The sequence below is a fragment of the Populus trichocarpa genome, chromosome 19 (genome assembly GCF_000002775.5).
Source record: "Populus trichocarpa isolate Nisqually-1 chromosome 19, P.trichocarpa_v4.1, whole genome shotgun sequence".
NCBI lineage: Eukaryota > Viridiplantae > Streptophyta > Magnoliopsida > Malpighiales > Salicaceae > Populus > Populus trichocarpa.
In genome coordinates this window covers 11,249,029-11,271,167 of record NC_037303.2, presented here as the reverse complement: position 1 = coordinate 11,271,167, position 22,139 = coordinate 11,249,029, and the positions used below count along the sequence as shown (strand labels likewise).

At 29.7% G+C, this 22,139-nt stretch overlaps 1 protein-coding gene and 1 long non-coding RNA gene across 2 annotated transcripts in view; one reads left to right on the top strand and one right to left on the bottom strand.

The window, feature by feature from the left end:
- Positions 1 to 703: 703 nt before the first annotated feature.
- LOC112326159 (uncharacterized) overlaps positions 704 to 22,139 on the bottom strand; it is a 28,705-nt gene continuing 7,269 nt past the window's right edge. The window contains exons 3-4 of the long non-coding RNA XR_008058153.1: positions 2,109 to 2,175; positions 704 to 1,061 (exon numbers count right to left, since the gene is read on the bottom strand). This is a non-coding gene — a long non-coding RNA (uncharacterized LOC112326159). The remainder of the gene's footprint in view (positions 1,062 to 2,108; positions 2,176 to 22,139) is intronic.
- Positions 16,888 to 20,247, top strand: LOC112326158 (wax ester synthase/diacylglycerol acyltransferase 11). Its single transcript, XM_024593497.2, has 7 exons — positions 16,888 to 17,208; positions 17,509 to 18,087; positions 18,254 to 18,320; positions 18,550 to 18,659; positions 19,298 to 19,507; positions 19,653 to 19,775; positions 19,960 to 20,247. The coding sequence occupies exons 1-7, from the start codon at positions 16,978 to 16,980 to the stop codon at positions 20,128 to 20,130; spliced, it is 1,491 nt and encodes a 496-aa protein (XP_024449265.1). The 5' UTR covers positions 16,888 to 16,977; the 3' UTR covers positions 20,131 to 20,247.

Here is a 22,139-nt window from a genome sequence, read left to right as displayed (position 1 = left end):
GTTGCCTAGAAGGTGAAGATCTTACAAACCTAATTGCATTTTGAATCTTAACAACTAAAACATTAATATCTTTCAAGCCATCACACACAATAAAGTTTACAATGTGTGCACAACATCTAACATGCAAATGTTCATTTAACAATATATTAGTTGGCCAATCTTTCATCATATTCTTCAAATATGAAATAGTTACATTATTAGGGCTTGCATTGTCTATTGTAATAGTCAAAAGTTTATTAATCCCTCACTTTAACAAATAATTCTCAATAACTTAACCAATTGTCTCACCTAGATGATTGGAAACTTGATAAAAATTAATAATTTTTTTATGCAAATTCTACTCATTATCAATCCAACAAGTCGTTAAGGACATATAATTAACGTTTTGGATTGATATTCATGTATCTGTTGTTAAGCATAATCGTTAACCCCTAAGAGCTGTCATTAATCTTTCATTCTCTTCAACATAAAGTTTCAAATAATCTCATATAGCAATGAAACGAGAATGAATGTCAAATCTAGGTTGCATGGTCCTAGAAAATAATCTAATTCCCTTACCCTCTACATATTAAATGGCAACTCATCAATTATAACTACTTTTATTGGTGTTTGTCTACATTCATCATAATTATAACCTATTGCCTTAAGAGTGCCCTTATTTTGATCTCCCGATTCATCCTCTTCTTTCTTAGGTTCTAATACCAAAATTTTTTGCTCCTTATCATGCACAAAAAGAAACTTTTTGCATACTTTTAAATGACTCCATATATTACTTGTTCCATTAAGAATAGTATGACATGCATAATCTTTTTCACAATAATTACATTCAACTCTAGGAGTTTTAAGATCACCATCAAGTTTTGTAAAATGATCCTACATTTGTGACTTTTTCTATCATCAACATTTATTTTCCTTGATGTAAGGACTTCAGTTTGTTTACCTTTATTATCCACGATGAATCCTGCAATAGTTGATGTTGGGTTGGTGTTTGAAGTTAGGGTATTGGTTGATGTTGGGGTAGTGCCAGTGGATTAAACATTTTGATTTTGAAGTTTTTCCATCTGTAATTACCAAATGAAAACATGTTAATAATCATAATTTATATGAGACTTAAAGGTACTAACATTAAAAAAAAATTTACACTAAAAAAACTATTGTAATAGTTAATATTACATTTCACCAGGTTTCCAGTAATTTTTATGGCTTTGTTTTTTTTTTTTTTTGTGTTTTATGTCCTTCCAACATGTTTTATCTGCATAGCATTCAAAAAAAGTTGAACACCTTGACATTAACAAGTTAAGGGCCTTCTAACCACTCCAACATCAAATTAATAAAAAATACACCAGTTGCTAAAGGAAAAAAGAAATTTTTTTTGCACGAACAAAAACTATCGTAACAAGAACAACTTGACAAGAACTTGCTAAGTATATATATGAACTCTTTTGGACAGTGATAGGTTATAGTAATTTTAAGCTTAAAGGATGGTTCACATCCTTCTTTGTAATCAAATAACAACGAGAATAATCTTTCTTAAAGAGCTTATTTTATCTTTATACAACCAATGCAAAAGTCTACCCAAGAGCATTTAAGTAGTAATTAGCAAAGATCATTTATTAAAGTTTGTTGCAGTGGTATAAAGTTTCCAATTCTAAAAAGGTTTACAATCTAGTCCTAAAGTTTTTTTTTAAAAATTGTAACCTTAAAGTCAAGATTTATCTATTATAAAATATGTATTCTAAACCCCTAAATATTAAACTTTTAGTTTCCTCTCAACTCTGATGAATGAAAAAATGTCATTAAAAGTTATAGTATTATAGAAGGGGGATCAATTGTGCGTGTTATCCTATCTCTCAGTTTAAGATATAGGAGGGGGATCAATCAACGTTTTTTTTAAAATCAAATACTCATGGTTAGAATTAACAACACGGGAAGATTAGTTAGGCTCATCACAAACCATGTGATAGTCAATTCTCTATTGTTTGTAAAATCAAAGGAAAATTGATGTTGGTTTTTGATGACAAGCACATGTTGATTTAACAAAATTAAAAAACATTGAGAAATAAAAAACATATGTTAAAGAAAAAAATTAAGAGAGAGAGAAATCTTACTGCAAAGAACCAAAGAAGGGTGCCTAGATAGACTGTTGTCGAGGCTTTGGGGTGATGCAAAATCTACCTGTACAACATAGAATTAAAAATTAAATCATTTATACCGAGTCTGATATACACAATGCATAGAAAATAAATGATACTAACTAGGATGTTAGATCAGGAGATGTAAATTGAAAGGTTGGGTGTGGCGAGTCACGTGTGGGAGCTTGGGTGAGGGTTGTTGGTTTGCTAGATATGATGATGAATGATGAAGATTACACAATACTGATTGAAGAATGAAGAATTGTCTGTGGACTTGTAAGCGTTATTTGTGAGAGGCTATTTCGTTGTGAGGAATGAGGTGGGCGAGTGGTAGGGTTACTAGGTTAGAAAAGAAACGATACTATTACTCTATTAGAAAGCATTTTATTTATTTATAGTACTTTTTTTTAATCTGAACCAGTTCGATTCGGTTAGAGATTACTGGTTTTATCCTTATGAAACCAAAACTGAACCGAACTAGAAGTTTTTTTTAAAATATTCTAATTAGTCTAATCGATTTTTTCATGGTTTGGTTTTTTTGGTTTTCTCGGTTTAATTGGTTTTTTAGTTTTTTTGCTCACCCTTAAGTCTAGCCAGAACATAATTTATCATGGAAGGTTTATTGAAAAACTTTCGTTGAGTAAGAGATTGTAGAGAATAATTTATTAGGGTGCTTAATAGGTTTTTATAATATTAAAATTAATTTTATATGTTTGATTGTAGATATTAAAAATAATACATAATCATTTCAATTTTCATAATATTCAAACAACAATTAAAAGTATTAAAGAATATTATTAGAAGAAGAAGTTTGAATGTTATGGGTATATGAAGCTTAATGTGTTATGTTTTTCGATATCATTGCATATTCTAGAGTCTAAGTGTTTTTGTAAATAGGATTGTATTTACTTAATTTAGAACTCTTTTAATAGTAAAGATAAACCAGTTTGTGGATTTGAATATTTAGCATCATGATATCTAATTAGCTTGGCTATACGCTTTGGTGGAGGAACCATAACTTTGGTTGGACACTCCCATATTTTCATGTATTTATAGGAAGGTCTTGAACATTCCATCACTCATATGATCTCTTGTTTAATTTCTTGTAAGGTATTTTATCTAAAATATAATTTGATGATAAATTAGTCTTCCCCACAAGTTTCAAGGCAATCTTGAACTTATTAATATAACATCATCAATTTGTTTCAATGTTTGATTCTTGCATTTAATAATATCATTTTTGTTACGGTGAAAACAAGTCATGGTCTGATGAATTATAACATGCTTAAAATAAATTTCATCAAAAGGTGAATCATAATCCCCATTTTTATCACTTCTTATGATCTTGATCTTTTAGCTAAATTAATTTTCAGCCTTATTTTGAAATGTTTGAACATTTCTAAGGCCTCATCTTTGTTTTTTTTTTTTAAAAAAAATAGACATATCAATATTTTGTGCAATCATTGATAAAAGTAATAAAATACCTTTTATCACTTGTAGTTTGCATAAATTTTAAATCACATATATTATAGTGAATTAAATCTAGAGGCTCGTTACTTCTGTTTATGAAATGAATTAGAAGACTTAACCATTTAAACAAATGAAGAAGCTTTATTAATCTTCTTGTCTTTTTTTTTTAACAATAATTATCATGTTGTTCTTAAATAGCCTATCATATAAATATCTCTTACCCATAGACATCTCACTCTTGGTGGGGACAAACTTTATTTGGCTCGAAAACCCTTCTAAATCCATCTTTGCTCAACAACGAGCTAAAAACCATATTCTTTTGAATGTTAGAAGCACGAACCACATTCTTTAGAGTCAATTTTTTCTAGATGTCATCTTAGCCCCACTTGTTTATGGCCTAAATGTTTCATACTAAAGAGTTACTTATGAACAATTGTTCACTATTAATAGTTATTGTATACTCAAAAAAACTAATCTTGTAAAAACATGCATGACATGTAACTCTAGTACCAACCCACCACTATATAAGGTTGTCCATCAAGTTTATTTTTGACATAACTTCTGTAAGCTATATAGCTTCCTCGTCAACGTTCTCAATCACGTTGATTTGTGCTTTATTCACTGTATAATGAGAGCAATCCTTAGTGTGGTGTCTTGGCTTTTTACTAACAAATCAAGTTCATTTAATTTTTTTTTACTGCCACTACTACCATTAAAACTCTTGGAAGAACTTGATTCTTTATGCTTCCTATTTAATTGCACACCACTTTAATTCTTTTGAATTTTTCCTTACGTGGAGAATGTTTAGGAATCAGGTTTGACAATGAAGCAACTATGACAACAAGGGCTACCAATATTATCAGTACGTTAGTGTTATTAACATTGATTTCAACATATGTTATCTCAGTAAAATGATAAGCTTCATAAATATAAATATCACACACACACACACACACACACACATGAAGATGCAGGAGCCTGCCTAGTAGTAAGAAGGGTGTTAGATTGTAAGGATGTTTTCAATTTGAAACCCAACAAGAGCAGTTTATTGTTTTCCTATTTACCAATCTTGACACTATGAGATATTAGGTTCGAATCCTAGATATAACCTTCTAGTTTCTTTTTCCTAAGTTTGGCAAATAAATTAACAACAAACAATTAGTGCATTAATCCATAAATCACTGCAATTAATTATAATTAAATAATAGATCAATTTCAAGCACACAAATTTGACAAATAAACAATAAGTTTGATGGATAAAGTTTGACAACAGATAAACAAAATAACATATAATAACAATCATGTCCTTTCAATCTCTATTTTTCAAATTTCCAACTCTTCTCTAATTTTTTAGTTCAAGTTTATAAGTAACAGATAAACTATAATAAACTTGCACACAAAATATATGTTCAGAACTACCATATTTTAATATATGAACTATATCAGACATAATAAATAAAGACATAGTTTATTCATATACTATATAGAGAATATTTTACTATTAAAAAAATTAACATTAACAAAAGGAATTGACATTTGTTTAATTTGGATTTTTGAAATTTTCATTTGTTTTCTCATTATCTCTTGGTTACCAAATATAAAATATTAAAATTGTAAATTGCACTGTCATTTTATCATATAAAATTAAGTTTGTCCTTTTATGATCATTAAAATCTCACCATACACGAGCAACTGGTAAATGAAAGGAGAAATCGGACAATCAACATACTAAATAAAAAAAATAGTGAATTAACATAGTAACAAAAGTTATGGTGAAATAACATATTTTTAGATGTCGCAGTTTTGAATCATGACATTTAATTAAATGTCGTGGTTATATGACAAAACTTTAATTGATATCTCACAATTACAACGTCAATTAAATTCAGGATTAACCGGTCGACCGATTCGTAATGGTCAGTTAAATCGACCACTAGCTGACTGATGTAGGCGAAAGCTAAAGACAACAACAAATAAAGAACATAAACTTTTATAAGCAAAAGGGGTTGCAGATGTAAACCCCAAATTCATAGGTTTATTCTCTCTAAAATAATAATAATGGAGTTTGTCTCTTTAGGAGGTTTACAAAACCTTAAATAGATCAAAAACCCTACCTCAAGTAGGAAACAAAAATCCAAAAAATAACAAGGAAACAACCATAGAATCCAAAACAATGGAAGAAATCCAAATATAATAAGGAAAAACACAAAACTGCCAAAATTAGGGCATTAGAACAAGATTTTTTAAATCTAAAGATTCGACAGTCGGATAAAAAATTACAGCCCTTTTTATTAATCATTTTGGTCTAGTGTGATCATACCTCTTTTTGGACCTAGGCCTATCCCACTGGTTCATAAATATATAAGTTAGGCCATCCACGTAATCTGTCCAGGGAAAATCTTCATCTAGTTATGACAAACCCACATTTGACTACTCAGAATCACCCGTTATTGCAAGCTCGACTACATCATTGACACTAAAAAACAAAGAACAACTACTATGTGAACAATAACTTTTTAAGATTTAAATTGGAGTTTGTTTTTAAGTTTACAAGTTAGAGAAATATGTATAATCTAACTCAAAACATATTTGGAAGCAAAAGTTCATAAAAAATATGATTTTTGTGTGAAACGGTTGTCTGGTTCATATAACTGGATCAACCAACCGATCGGTTGATCTAGAAGATTGGTAATGAGGCTACATGTTAAGTTGTTGCACTTCAGAAACACGATATTTAGCGCGAATTGTTTAAATGTCGCTATTCTGAAGCGCGATAACTATCTTGTCGCGCTTAAGAATAACAACATTTAGTAAATGTCTCTCTTTAGAAGTGTGACAAGGTGAAAATATGCTATTTTACTAAATGTTTTTCAAATAATGTTATTTTACTAAAACTTTTAATTTACTGTGCTATTTTTTTTTTAAAAAAAATCTAAATGAAAGCAATTGACAAGTCTTTTTGGCCGACTTGTCTTTGGCTTATGCAAGTGGCTGATTTCCATTATTGTTGGTGATCTCAATATGTTTGAATTCAACTTATTGAGATTATTTTTTTATTAATACAAGACTATTCTTTTCAAGGTTCATGTATTCAAAGTTTAAGTTTTTTGGTTCTTGTTTTTTCTTTCCTTTCTTATCTTTAAAATTTTTATAAGCTTATTTTAACTATTTATTTCAACTATGACAGTCTTACCTTTGACGTTTTAAAAAGTTAGAGTTTTCATATGTGATTTTTACCTAATTATATTATTTTTTAATATTTTTCTCAATAGTAGTTTGTTAAACTTTCTTTAAAGAAATTGAGGACAAAAGAAAGAAATCATGTATGAGAGAGAAACTTTTGTTATAAATATCATGCAATCTTTTAGAACAATTATTTTCCTAGTGAAAATGACAAGGAATTGACCACTTGCCATAAAATCGTGTCTCTTTCCAAAAAATGTGCTTCTTCTTATTAGGCACGAGATAGACTTTAGATGCATAGAGTTAAAAGACATGACCTCAGCTGTCCCAAGCTCTTCTTCCTCCTCCGTCCCTCTTTTCAAAAAATTCTCTCATTCTTCTTAGCACGAGATATGGAGTTAAAAAAACTTTATCTTATTTCAGCGGTCCTGACGAAAGAAGAAAATGATGGTCGACGAGAGGTCAATTCTCTATTATTTTCCCGAGGACAATAATGTTTTAAAAAGTTTGTGTATGATATTAATAACAATTATCCCATACCTTTGTGTTAAGGAGCTGAAAACGTAGAGATGGTACAATTTTAATGGTTTGATTATTTATATATTATAATCAATTATCTAATAATTGAATTATATTATTAAGATTTTATTTATACTATATGTAAACAAAAATAGTATCATATATCATATTTATGAAGAAATGTCAACCTAAAGTTTGTTATAAATCAGTGTATATTTTTTTTAATTGAGTGAAACTAAATTGAAAAGATATATCTTAAAGTTGAGTTAAAATATAATATTTATTTTCTTAAAAAAATATTTAATATATTTTAATATTTCGATGCATGTTGAATTAAAATCTTTAATTACTTTTTATTTCTTAAAGAAAAACTACTACATATACTATGTTGTCATACACTTTTAAACAATTTAAAATAACTTAATTAATGTAGCTTGATTTAGTATTGTAACTCGTTTTCTTGATTATTATTATTTTATATATTTTATATAAAATATTCAATAGGCATCTTGTTGATCACTCAGATAATCGATTAATAAATATGTTGTCAGTTAATCGTTTTTGTCTTCGAAAATTGAGAAACTACTCAATAAGAACTTAATCTTGAGAGAAAACAAGTAGCAACCATATAAAATCAAGTAGAATATGTGGATCAAAGACCTTGAACCCTATGAAAAGATAATCTACTTTAAGTTAACACCACAAAAGGAAAAAAAGACAAGTCTTTTTAGGAAGAAAAGAGAGGAATAAGAGGAATTAAAGTAAAGGAAAACAAGTAAATAAATTGCAAAAAGTTAGTAAATAAAAAAAAGATAAATTTAAGAATTGAAATTGCATATATGAGGCTGATAACTATGTAATCTTTTATATATTGGTACATAATTTGAATTCTATCAAAATATATATACAAATGTTGGTATAAAGTAATAAGACTTTTTTGAGTCATAATACAAACTAAACTCATTCTCTATTGATATTGTCTAAATCTTGAGCTAATATTATGACTTATAAGTAGTTTATATGTTGAGGACTTCCACTCTAAATAAAATTAAGTTTTCTGATTCTCCGTGCATGTTCAAATACTTATGGTTGATCATTTTTCATTAGGCGATCATGGCTTCTAGTCACTTGGTTGAGTTGTTAATTGATTTCTCAAATCTCTTGGCCAATTAGGACTCTTTCAATATGGTTGATTTCACTACACTTGATCAATTTCAACTCTCTTCCTCTCTTTCTTGCAAATAGTCATCGTTCTTCATTTAACATTTAACAAGTAATAAGTACTTTTTTATTTGCCAAATAAATGATTTTTTTTTACATATATATACTTAATTGATTTATCTAATCAACCAAATATGAAATGAAAAGTGACACTTCAATTAAAACCATCGACCAAGTTTTAAAAGTACTTTAGCTTTTAAGTTTGATGTTTAGGGTTTTTTTTTTTTTTTGCATTTCAAATATAATAATTACCTCAACCCCATAATCAATTTCCAACTAGTCTCTTTCTTTATAAAATCTCTAACTTTTTTAGTGTAGAAATCATAAATTACATGTCATGACACAAACCTAAACCTTCCTTTCAATTCATTAGAGTAATGACTTCACCAATCTCCCTTCTCTGCCATACCAAACTCATCCTTACCTCAAACAATGCACCATCGTTCATGGTTGGAGAACCTTATATTTACTAAAGGATGTAGTAAATAAATAAAGCTTCATTAAGACAAGTCCATGAACTTGAATATTTAGAAGGAAAGTCCACTTATGTGTTCTTGTATCATGAATGCATACCATATTTAGTAACCATTTGGTGAAGAATGGAAGTTCTAGAAGATTTTTAATGAGATTCATATATCCAATATTCTTATTAAGTTAGATAAACTATGACTACTAACACCTTGTTTCGTGTCCATGTGTAGAAAGTTGATATTTATCAGTTTTTCTTTAAAAAAATATACAAAAAGGTTCACAGAAATTCAAACACTCTAGAAGAACTGCTCAACTTCCATGTCATAGTGACAAATAATAACACCTATGTGAAAATATTTTTTTTAATTGGGACTTCATGTTTTCCATAGTCTCATCATTCTTACACTCTAACGATCGAATAAAAAGAGGCTATTTTGGACTACGAGAATCATAGCCTTTGTAAACCAAATAGAGATAAGAAGATAAATAGAGAGATTTAGAATTATAAATATTTTATATGCTTTTTTACTAATGTGATGGAGAATATATCCTTTTTAACTTGTGATAATTTATAAGGGCAATTTGTATTTAACATATCCTTTTATTGAAATCTAGCCTAGTTTATTATTCATGTGTTATTTTTAAAAAACTTTTTTCTCAATTTCTTTCATGTTATATTTGAACATAAAGGTTCATTTAACTTAAATAAATAGTTGTATTTTACCGAACTTAATTTCTTGTTCTAAAAGAAGAATCTTGAACTTAAGCTAAAACATGAAATAAAGCTTAACTAAAAAGATCAAAGTGCAATCAATATAAACTTTGGAGTAATTATATGATTATAACCTTTAGATTGATCTTCTAATTTTTTAGGGGTACCATCTTCTAGTATTTCCTTCATGTAATGATAATACTTCTTTATATATCGACCATTAATTAATCGATAATGCATTTCCCCACCTTGACTTGCTATGTGATATACTCCTTAATTAATAACTTTAGGAATAACAAATGGACCCTCCTAGTTAGGGAACTACTAGCCATATTTTGGATTCTTATAACTAATTGAAAGTATGGCTTTCCATACTGGATTACCTACTGAGAAATATTTTAATCGAACATGCTTTGTTATATGCCCTTTCGACCTTTCTTTTAGTATGGCTTTCCATACTGGATTACCTACTGAGAAATATTTTAATCGAACATGCTTTGTTATATGCCCTTTCGACCTTTCTTTTATGCGCAAGTAAATGATCCAAGTCCTCTAACTTAGTTAACATGGGTGATTAATATTCAGAACTATCAATGTTATATTATGCATCCCTTCTAAGTGATTGTAATTTAAGCTACATAGGTAACATGACATCATATCCATATATTAAAGTAAACGATGAGGTTCCTACGTAATCTTCTATGAAGTCTTATATACCCATATTACTTATAATAAAACATCATACTAAGCTTTAAAATTGTTTTTAACCAATTTTTAAATATTGAGGATTAAAGTTTTATTGGTCAATAATGTCGTACATTGACTTAGGCATGATGAGTAAAGTGGAATATTTTGGGTCCATATTCCTATGCAAATTGCTTCTCACCTTTCCTAATAAATACTAATCCTTGGTTTATAGTAATAGTTTCTACAAGTCCAAACCTGTAAATAATTTATTCCTTAATGAATTGTATCTTTGTTTCTTGATTGGTTGATCGATAAGAACTAACTTTAACCCATTTGGTGAAGTAATACATGGCAATAAGGATATAATTATATTTCATTGATAAAGGTTGGTGTATTTTACTAATAATATCCCTTTCTCATCCTCTAAATGATAATGATTTGACCAGTACATTAAGATAATTTAATAATACATGTTGAATTAGGTCGAATTATTGGCATTATTAATACCTTTTTGTAGAAGAAATTAAAGTTTGGAGACTGGAATTAGACTTTCAAAAGTTTAATTAGTCAAATCAGGGGTTTAATTGTGAAAAAAATAAAGTTTGGTAGCCAATTAGGGTTTGATTGAAGAAATTCAAAACTAAGGACCAAATCGTTAAAGACACGAGACTTCAAGGGCTAAAATTAACCAAATCAAGGGCCAAATTAACGAAAATTAAAAGTTTGATAGTCAATTAAGGGTCAAAATACATAAATTAGAATTTAAAGACCACGATGAAAATGACGCTAAACTTTAGGATTGATGATTGAGTTTGGCAGGGGTGAAATTGCATAAGATTAAGAGTTTGAAAGGCAATTACAGGTGTAATTAAAAGTAATCAGAAGAATAGAGACTAAACTATAATCTATTACATCTCAAATTAAAAACTCTAATTTATAAGTTTTAACCTAAATGATGCGTTGTTCACTCATTGTTCATCTCATTTCTTGGCAGTTTTGGATGATCGAAATGACACCTTCCAAGAGCTCGTCGTGGAGTTCTAGACCTCCAAATGACATGATGTTTTTTGCAAATAGAGGAATAACATCCCGTTTACAACCCTATATCCATGAAATTAATTAGATGTTTATATCCCAATTCTTCCATAGAAGTCTCCAACATCTTGTCTCTGATAAACCATCACTGTGTTTTCAGATTCTAGGCTAATCGAGTTGGCACAATCAAGCGAATGAATATGGAGCTACAGACCTTCAAATGAAGCAAGGATGGATCTAAATGAAAGGTGTGCATCTTCCATACCAAGTTCAGGTGGTCTTCGATGTCGTTTACATCGGAGTTTCTCTAGCGAAGCCTCAAAAGTGACCAATTCTGTCAGCCTTAACTAAGAAACCCATTTGTTCAAAACCACCTAATCTTTTTATGTGTTCACACTTAGAAACTCAAAGAGGATTCTTATTAAGGGCCATAAATATTTCATCCGATATCAGAAGGTGAGAAATGCATGCCTTTGTCTCTAAGAAAGAGAAAACAACTTAGGCAAAACTACCATCCTAAAAAACCATTGAAGGACAAAGGTTTCAACAGTTAAAATTTGTTCAAAGCTCTTTTATTTTGATCATAGGATTGAGCTTTGATCAATCTTTGAGGGAATCCACCAAAAAAACCTAGAAAACCCTATAAATACCTTTTTTAAAAAAGAAGGGATAAGAGAGAAAAACATGAGGATATACTTTATAAAGAGACCCTAGTGTGAAGTTTCAAAGACTTAATATAGAAGGTCTAACAAGCTTTGGAAAGAATAGAAAGTGTAGGGGAAAGAAGGAATAAAAAAAAGAAGGGAAGTAACAACCTATAGCAAACAAGTTTAAAAAAGGTATAACCATATGAAAACCCAAGGGTGGAGTGCATATGGCCTGCCCATTCATGCTTTTTCAATGTTTAATGATGTTTTTGAATCTTTTTGGCATTATTTTATGTTTTATTATTTATGTGGATTGATGAATTTAAATTTCATTTTGATTGATTAATCATGTTTTAAAGTTGTTGTTAATTTGTTTGTTTAAAAGGTGGTTTGCGTGATTGGTTTTGACGAAGTATTGTAGTTTTTGAATCTGTCAAATGTAACAATAGTTGTTTGATGGCTTTTTCTAGGTTACTAATACATGTTTTTGGTTCCTGAGTTTATGGGTCTCAAAGTGTTTAAAAAATCAATTTTAGATTGACTTTTGATGTTTTTGTTAGCTAATAATAGGGCTACAGTTTTAGAAGTTGAAATCTTATACATGGATTTTTTTTTATGATTCAAGTTTATTTGTTAGTGTTTTTTATTCAAACTTATTTATTTATAATAATGTGGTTTGTTGGGGCTAAAAGAGCTCGATTTGAAGGCTTAAAATGTATTTTCTGGGTTTGACAATGTATGTTGGGTTTTTTGGGCAACCTGAGTTCATGTTCTTCATGTTCATCTGAAGAACATTGTCTTAAGTGCTAGTTCTAGGTTTTATTTTGATTTGACTTTGTTTTTGCAAGTTTATATATCATCAATAGTAAATAATCTAAGGTTTTCATGTATCAATAACATGTTTTGTGGGTTTTAATCTTAGAATTTTGGTTTTGAACTAAAATTCATTTTGACATAAATCGTGATGTCTGAGTAATAATCGAAACATATAGATACTTGATTTTATCTATGCGAGCAAAACTTTGCCTTTTATTGCTTGAAATCTAGTCTAGTTTGATGTTTACGTTGCTTGGTTTGAGTTTGAATATTCTTCATTGTTCTTCGTGTTCTTCATTTTCCTTGGTGTTTCATATGTTTTTGTTAGAAACTTTTATGTTTTTTTTTTGTGTTTTTTTTTTGTTTTGATTTTGTTTTCGTTTAAATCTTAGTTCTGGTTTAGTTTTGGGTTAAACTTTATTTCTTGGTTCGGTTCATGGTTGAACCAGTGTTCTCAGGTCGATCCGATCAGGTCAAAACTAGGTCAAATACTTAAGGTTTTGTTTAGTTTGCCACTGTTTCAATAAAAAGCAATTATGGCTTAAGGTCGTGTTTGACAAACACGTTCTTAGGCCTGTTTTAATAGTTTTGTTTTGAACAAAAATATATTTTTGCCAAACATGGCCTTAAAGAAATTAAAAAAAAAATAATTTTTGCTTGTTGTATGTGGCTGAATTCTTATAAAAATATATTTTTATTTATAAAAAAGGAGAAATGTTTTTTAGCATGGTTTTAGAAAAATACCTGTGTTGATTTTTCTTTGCATCTTTTGGAATATACATCAAGTTTGTAAAATTTCTTAAGGATTTAACCAATATTTCAGTAACTCTAAAATTTTAATTCATAAAAATTAATTGTCAACATCCTAGTATAAATGTTGGACCTATAAGTAGGCTAGTATTTATATACTAGGAGTTGATAGAAAATTTTTAGGATTATTTTAGATATTTACCAATTTTAATTGGAAGTATTTTTTACTAAAATATACAAGTTATGAAGAATCCTTTTACCTTTCAAAATAGGTGAACCCTATCAGGGCACCTATATGAATCATTCTCATAAAATTTATCTCAGCATATGAGCCTATAATAAATTCAAAATGCTAGATTTATTCATTGGAGAAAATCTTTATTCTGAGCCAAAGAAAGACCATCGATTATGAACCCATCAAAACTTTTAAACCATATCTAGACCACATAATGTAGCTTACCTCAAGTAAGGTACACTAGAGGTGCTAGTACATTCTCTAATCATAACAAGTTATTTACCCTTGGAATTTTAGATAAGACCAGCATACTCAATTCTCTTAATGATTCTAAATCTAACAATCAGATGATGACTTCTCAATCCTGACATTCTGCAACGCCACGCTTCCACGTGTGGTAATAATATTGATGCATGGGTGATCATTTAAGAAAGAAGCCAAAACTAGGTTTTAAAATGCTTTTCTTGGCATTTATGTGACTTAAATCGAGGGTTGATTGGTAAAGTGATATTTTACAGTGGGTTGGCAATCCAATACCGACCCAATTGTGAAATGATCTTACAATAGTTAGTAGTGATTACATAAAGTAATAATCAACTATCAAGACCTAAAATCCCAATACACCAAAATATCACCTTTTATCTTTTAAGGAAAAAAACATAGACATAGACAGCAGTATATCCGTTGCTTGCACTTCATCGCAGGACTTTATCTTACCTATTCAATTGTTTAGACTTGCATAGAAAAGACTATACTTTTGTTTTTTTTTATGCATTTTTGTGCATTTAACGAGGCTGCGATATGTAATGTTTAGTCAACAAAAAAAATTCTCTAAGCATCAAATACTACACAAATACCCTTATGTAGAGTGCATTGGCTTAATTGTCGAACGCTAAACCTGATTTATCTTTAAATAGCTAGCAACATAATTAGCCTAATAAAATTATAATTCGTATTATAGAAGTTCAAATTTCATAATTATATAGTTTAAACTGTCCAAGGAGAAAGCCTTGAAACTCATCCCACTTGCTTGAATGAAAACGAAAAGCATAAAACAAAATAACACAAATGTAAGAAATGTATGGGAGAAGCATACAGAACATGTTAAATGATGGTCTTAACATGTGGATACAATTTTTTTTTTGTAGTTTTAAAGGTATACAAATTTGCACGTTCTTAGTTTTTTAACCAGAAGATACATAAAGTGCACCATAATGGCATTTTCTTGGATGAACACTTTCTTACTTGTCTGAACCATAACAATTTGTTCAACAACACTTTAAGCCAAAGTTCCTCATTAGAGGCACATCAAGGAAAGCTTATGAATCATTTTTGATGATGCAGAACCAATAAAGGCTATAAAACATGTTGTAAGATAAGAACAAAGGGCTGTAAAGGATGTAATTTATGTGGCTGCAGTACTTGGAACTGTAAACACGTAGGATCAGGGGCGGAGCCAGGAACTTTTCTTGTCCTTGGCTATGATATAAATACACAAATTATTTTTTAAGATCAATCATTCACTTGAATATATAAATTTGTCAAGTTAACAATAAAATTTTAATTCAAATACATAACACAAAATATATATATATATATATATATATATATATATATATATATATATAAATTTAAAGTACATAAAATGCAAAATTAAAATTAAAATTAAAATAAATTATACTATCAAAGTTGCACCCTTCAATGTTTTGTAGAATAGAATTCATCTATGATCGAATCCGAATCAATATCTTAGACAAGCTCTCGTTCAATGTGTTGAAGATATTGATTAGTGTGTGGCTAATGGCTGCTAATTAATTAGTGTTGCACCTGTTTGTTTCTGCGTTTCAAAAGCGTTTTTGAAAAAATTTGAAAATTTTTTATTTTTTAATTAACTTCAAATTAATATGTTTTTAGTGTTTTCAAAATTAGGCACCCTTCAATGTTTTGTAAAATAGAATTCATCTATGATCGAATCCGAATCAATATCTTAAACAAGCTCTCGTTCAATGTGTTGAAGATATTGATTAGTGTGCGGCTAATGGCTGCTAATTAATTAGTGTTGCACCTATTTGTTTCTGTGTTTCAAAAGCGTTTTTGAAAAAAATTGAATTTTTTTTATTTTTTATTAACTTCAAATTAATATGTTTTTAGTGTTTTCAAATCATTTTGGTATGCTGATGTTAAAAATAATTTTAAAAAAATAAAAAAATATTATTAACATATATTTTAACACAAAAAATTATTTAAAAAATAACCACAACAACTATTAGGTATCAAGCTAGAGGCTAATGGCTGCTAATTAATGTTGCAAGGAAAGGTGGGCTAGCAGGCTAATGGCTGCTAATTAATGTTGCAAGGAAAGGTGGGTAGTGTTTAGGTTTGCTACGTAAAAGATAAAAGAAAAATGAATTATTATTATATATATATATTTTTTGTTATCTCGGCGGCAGCTCTTCTTAGCCTTGTAAAAGGCTCCGCCCCTGCGTAGGATGTTGGACTGATTGGCTACATTGGGGGAGTAAGTCCATGTAGAGTTAAAAGTCAAACAACTAGGTTAATTCGTGCACTAGAGAAGGAAAGTTAAGGGTAAAGATTCATGAGATTTCATAAAGTTGAGCTTTTTTATTTTTTATTTTTTAAGATATAGAGTTATTGGAAAGGAAGGGGGCGATATTACAGGATTGACTTGTAATTAACTCTAGTTTTAATGTCATTGTTTTTTCTATTGCAAGCTGCAGCCATAATCTGTACATCGACTCCCCCTCCCCCCCTCCACCCCCGAAAAGCATAAGTCATGAAAATAGGAAAAAATTGATTGGATGAGAAGATATTGTTGGAATCAAATCAATCAATATCTGCTTTGTCTTAAGATAGACCATTCACATTTTATTTATTTATTTGTACAAAATAAGATTTTCTTCCTTCCCAAAGAATTGATGAGATCTTTTTGTAAATTTGATATGAAAACAAAAATACTTTTCTATGAGAAACAAACTTGTTTGCTACTCTATAAGAAGGGGGGCATATGCATGAGAAAAAACAGGATAGCCTTGCACTTGCACACCTGCAGTATTTGCCTCCATTCTCGAAGATCAACCAATGACGATCCAAGCCATTAAACCAATTAAAACAACAAAAAATGTTGACATTACTTCGAGCAGTGCAGAAGAAGAGCAACCTCTGAGTCCAGTGGCTCGAATGTTTCATGAATCCGACTCCACCGTGTACATCATTGTCATCATCGGCTTCGAGACCCAACTCAATCCGGAAGTTATTAAAGCAAACTTGGGGCACACTTTGCTCTCGCAACCTCGTTTCTGTAGTTTACAGGCAAGTTCTGTTTCCTTTCTTCCTTTCTTTTTTATCAATACGCCAGTATCTTTAAAATATTCCAAGCAGTTACGTAGTGTACCCTGTGGTTACGAAGAAGGAGCAAGCTCTAATCGTACGTGTTTTTTGTAATTCAACTTCATGGTATATCTGTACACTAATACTAATTAACAATTAATAATCTCTCTTACATTTTCTTATTGTAAGACGGGATCGGTACTAAAAATCACTTTCTTTTTTAAAGCAAAATTGTCGCAATAAAAACTTCTGATTTTTTATGACAAAAAATTGATGGAACAGCTTCCAGATGAGAAACGTGGTGGCGAGCTCAAATGGGTTAGAACAGTGGTCGACTTGGACAACCATGTCAAAGTCCCTACACTTGACCCAAACATGGACTCTCCTGATATGTTCGTGGAAGATTACGTCTCTAATTTGAGCAAAACAGGGATTAGCATGTCAATACCTATGTGGGATCTCCATCTCCTCAATATCAAAACTTCTGATGCTGAATCCGTAGGCGTTCTCCGAGTCCACCACTCTCTTGGTGATGGCACGTCTCTCATGACACTTTTCATGTCTTGTACCCGCAAAGTATCTGATCCTGAGGCACTTCCGTCGCTTCCAATGAACATGAAAAAGAAACATGGCAGTTCTAGTGGAGGGTTTCTCCAATATTTCATCAAGCTTTTTTCTGTGTTGTTGTTATATTGGAATACTTTTGTTGATGTTGTAATGTTTTTTATCACAACTTTCTACTTGGATGATACGAAAACGCCCCTCAAAGGTCCATTAGGCGTTGCATCTACTCCACGGCGGATTGTTCATCGAACTGTGAGTTTGGAGGATGTTAAGCTGGTCAAGAATGCCATGAATGTTGTAAGCCAATTACTAAATATCAATCTGTCCACACTGTAGAAGTTTTACATATTCTCTCTTAGTATTAAAAAAAAAGTGTTGATTTATGTTTCGAAAGAAAATTCACGGAAAAAATTTGCATTACTCTCAAGAACTCGTTGCTTTTTTTTGTTGTTATTTTTTCCAGACAGTCAATGATGTGATGGTGGGAGTCACAGAAGCAGCTCTAACTCGAAATCTAAATAGAAAATACGGTAAGAAATTTCTGAAATTAAATTTAATGCCAACTTTACTTCGGTGTAAAGTTTTAGCTTATGTTCTTCAAAAACAATAAATACGCTTATAGCTATATCTAAAACAATTTTCTAAAATATGCTCTTAGCTAGACTACACGCTTAAGTAATCAGATAGGTTAAATTAGCATAATTAACTCTTAATTTGCTAGTTATCTTCCGCTTGGTGAACTAATTCTTTATTCGGCAGGTAAAATTAAGGAGGAGGCAGGAGGGGCAGAAGGGCATAACAATCTTCCTAAGAACATTCGTCTAAGAGCAACTCATTTCGTGAATTTAAGGCCATATCTAGTAAATGAAGTGAGTAAAACAACTTCTTTGCCTTTTTTCTGCTTGGGAGCTAGTGCTTTGCTCCATTGATTTCATGCTTTGTGTTTCGCTTTGAGGGATTCTTTTTGCTCCCTTGGTGTTTTCAATTAATCTGATAATATAATTGTATCCTTTAAATTGCTATATATGAGCGTTTTTGTACCTTTTAATTGATTTCTCAATTCTGAAATTGTACGACAAAATATAAAAATATAATGAATTATTACATCACATGATCCACTATTTATAAGCAAAGTAAAAGTTCATAATAGAAACTTTATCCTTTTATTTAAAGAATTATTTAAAGTGCAATCTTTCGTAATCCTTTATATCTTGTATTAGTATATTGGTTAAATCTAAAATACTGTGTTTAAATTGAATGGATATAATTTAAAAAAGATTAAGAACTTAATTACTTATTCTCTCTTTTCTTTCATCTAATCTAAACAATAAATAAATAAACTATTGTCTAATAATGGATTGTTAGACAGTATTTAAGGATTCAAATAAAAAACAAAATTCGTCCCATCTCAAGCATTATTAATATTTAAGGATGTCTCATTTTTTGCGTATCTATTACTAACAAAGGATCGATTAATTATAATTTTTTTCAATTTCTTTATATATAGGATGTTTCTGAAATGATAAAAAGTAGCAGCAAAGTGAAGCTGGGCAACCTGATCGGCTACGTTATCTTCCCCTTCACCATTGGATTACGAGAGGATGTATTAGATCATGTTCGAAGTGCCAAGGCAACAGGAAAGAGGAAGAAAGCTTCTCTTGAAGCATTATACACATATTTAATGGCAAAATTCTTTATCAAATTCTTCAGTGCTAAGGTACAATAAATCTGCTAGAACACTCGACCCTTTATTAATTATTAGTAAAGCTATATCGATCCATTTCTTCCTTGCAAGGCTTCAAATGTTTTTCTAGTCTTATTGGGGCTAAAAATAAATAAATAAATCCTATTTATTGTCGCAGTGGGCAAGCTTTCCAACTCAAACTACATTGTGGTACTCAAACGTGCCTGGTCCTCAAGAAGAAGTTACTTGTTTCGGCCATCAAGTGGCCTACGTAGCTCCCACCTGCTATGGGCAACCTAATGTGAGTACCATCTATCTTATATCTACGAGTAAACCATTAATATTAGCAACAAACCTTCTTCTTTCACCTCTAACTTGAAACAGAAAGCGTCTCGTAAATTGATCGTCACGATTTTTAGGAATTTCTCAATCAAATTGTACGTGAATATCCTCAGTTTAATATTGTTATATATGTTTGGTTTCAGGCATTAATGATTCATGTTGTGAGTTATGTCAACAAAATGAAAATCATCGTATCAGTTGACGAAGGGGTAGTTCCTGATCCTCATCAAATCTGCGACGATATCGAAGAATCTCTTAAGCTGATCAAGAATGCTGTCATAGAGAAAGGGCTGGTTGATTGTTATGATTACTAAATGTTGCTATGATTAATGACAATAAATTATTGAATGCACCCATTGTACTATTTATTCTTATATTTTATATGATATTCACTCGTGGTAACCCGAGTTTCAAGGAGTATTATAACATAAGTATTTTAGATAATCACTTATTGATAATTAGATGTATACTTAGTATATATCAGCCGTGGTATGCTAAGATAATTTTTTAAAATATAATAAAAAATATAGAAAATTATTTAATATTATTATTATAATCATCTCATGTGAACTTTGAAATTTCTAGACTTAACTCCTTACCTATCTTCAATTTAAAATTAAATCATTTAAAAATTATCTTAATATAATCTAATCGACTTAACCAATACAAATACAAATCAGCTAAATTGTAAAACATATCTGATGATAAAGTTGAGAGAAAAGGGAAAAAAAATTGACAAAACAACCTATCAACTCAACTCTTTATCTAGCCCGGATTTAAAATTGAATAGTATGAGAGTTTCCTTGATATGACCCAATCAACTTGACTGGTCCAAAAACAACTTGCCTAACTTGTAAAAAACTTTTAAGAATGAAATTGACATAACAAAAAACACCACAACTAGACTCCTTGCCCAACTCAGGTTTAATTTTAAACCATGAAGAAGTTGGCCTGAGATTATTTAGTTGACTTGATCTGTCTAAATGCATCATGAACAACCATAAAAAAAAAAAAAATTAAGGATGAAAGTGAGACTATAAAGAATGAAATTAAAAGGAGAAAAATAGAAAATAAATAAATAAGGAGAAAAAATAGAAGGTTCCTTACTTTACTATTCACATGAAAAATGAAATTGAAATTAAAAGGAGAAAAATAGAAAATAAATAAATAAGAAGAAAAAATAGAAGGTTCCTCACTTTACTATTCACATGAACAATGAAATAGGTGCATTGCAACCTAAATCTGATAATAGATTTAGGTAATAAGTAATGTTCTGTTAATGTTTTGAGAAAAAAAAAAAAAATAGTTAGGATGAAGAACATGTGACAAACTGGAGATAGGCTTGAAGTTGTATTTGACATTGGTGTACAAGATAAGGTAAATATCTCTATATTTGACGAATGAAAGACAAGATATAACAAAACACAGAAAAGCATGTTATACACTTGATATATATTACAATCAACTTGCAATTATTACAACAATAATAAATATCATTACTTTGAATTTAGTTTATAATTAGCCTTGGTTGCTACATTTCGCTACGAGGTCAAATTATTTTTTTATGAGAAAAATAATTTTTAGTATTGAAATGGAGTTAAAAAATAACATAACAACTAGTCACGATAAATGTATAATGCTAATTAGGACTAAACCAACACAAGATATCCTGTAAAACCCACAACTCACATTAGATGACTGAAATAACCTGATAAAAAAAATAAAAAGAATTAGAATTTAAAAAAATATAATAAATTTGTAAATCTATGACCCGAGTCATTAGACCCGAAGTACCCAATCTAGAAAAATCATAAAGTCCAATTTCTAATAAATTAAATATTAAAGTATGAAATTAAAAAAAATTCAATTATACAAAAAGATTTTAAAAAATAGTAATTCAAAGCACCACCACCACGACTATTATTATTATTATTATTATAAAAACTCTGAACTTGATTTGAAGGATAAAATTAAAAACTATAAAACTTTTGGCAAAAAAACCAATGAAAACAATAAGAAATAAAAAAAAAATGGACCATATTGAAATCATTATTATTATCATTGAAAAAACAAAAAACTCATAAATTTGATTTGAAATATAAAATTAAAAGTAATAAAAAATTTGACAAAAAAACAAAGAAAAAATAATAAAAGATTATAAGATGAAGGACCATATATACAAATTAGAAACCATAAAAACCTTTCACAAAAGGAAAAATGACCAAGATACTAAAATCAAAACTAAAAGGACTGAATTTGAAATATCAATAATAATGAAGATCATAGTGCTTTTATAGGGGTAGGAGAGAGAAACAACGGGGGG

Coding starts and splice junctions, on each gene's coding strand:
- LOC112326158 (XM_024593497.2), top strand. CDS start 16,978: ATGACGATCCAAGCCATTAAACCAATTAAAACAACAAAAAATGTTGAC. Junction 17,209..17,508: donor CTCGTTTCTGTAGTTTACAG/GCAAGTTCTGTT, acceptor TTGATGGAACAG/CTTCCAGATGAGAAACGTGG. Junction 19,508..19,652: donor TCAAATTCTTCAGTGCTAAG/GTACAATAAATC, acceptor TTATTGTCGCAG/TGGGCAAGCTTTCCAACTCA.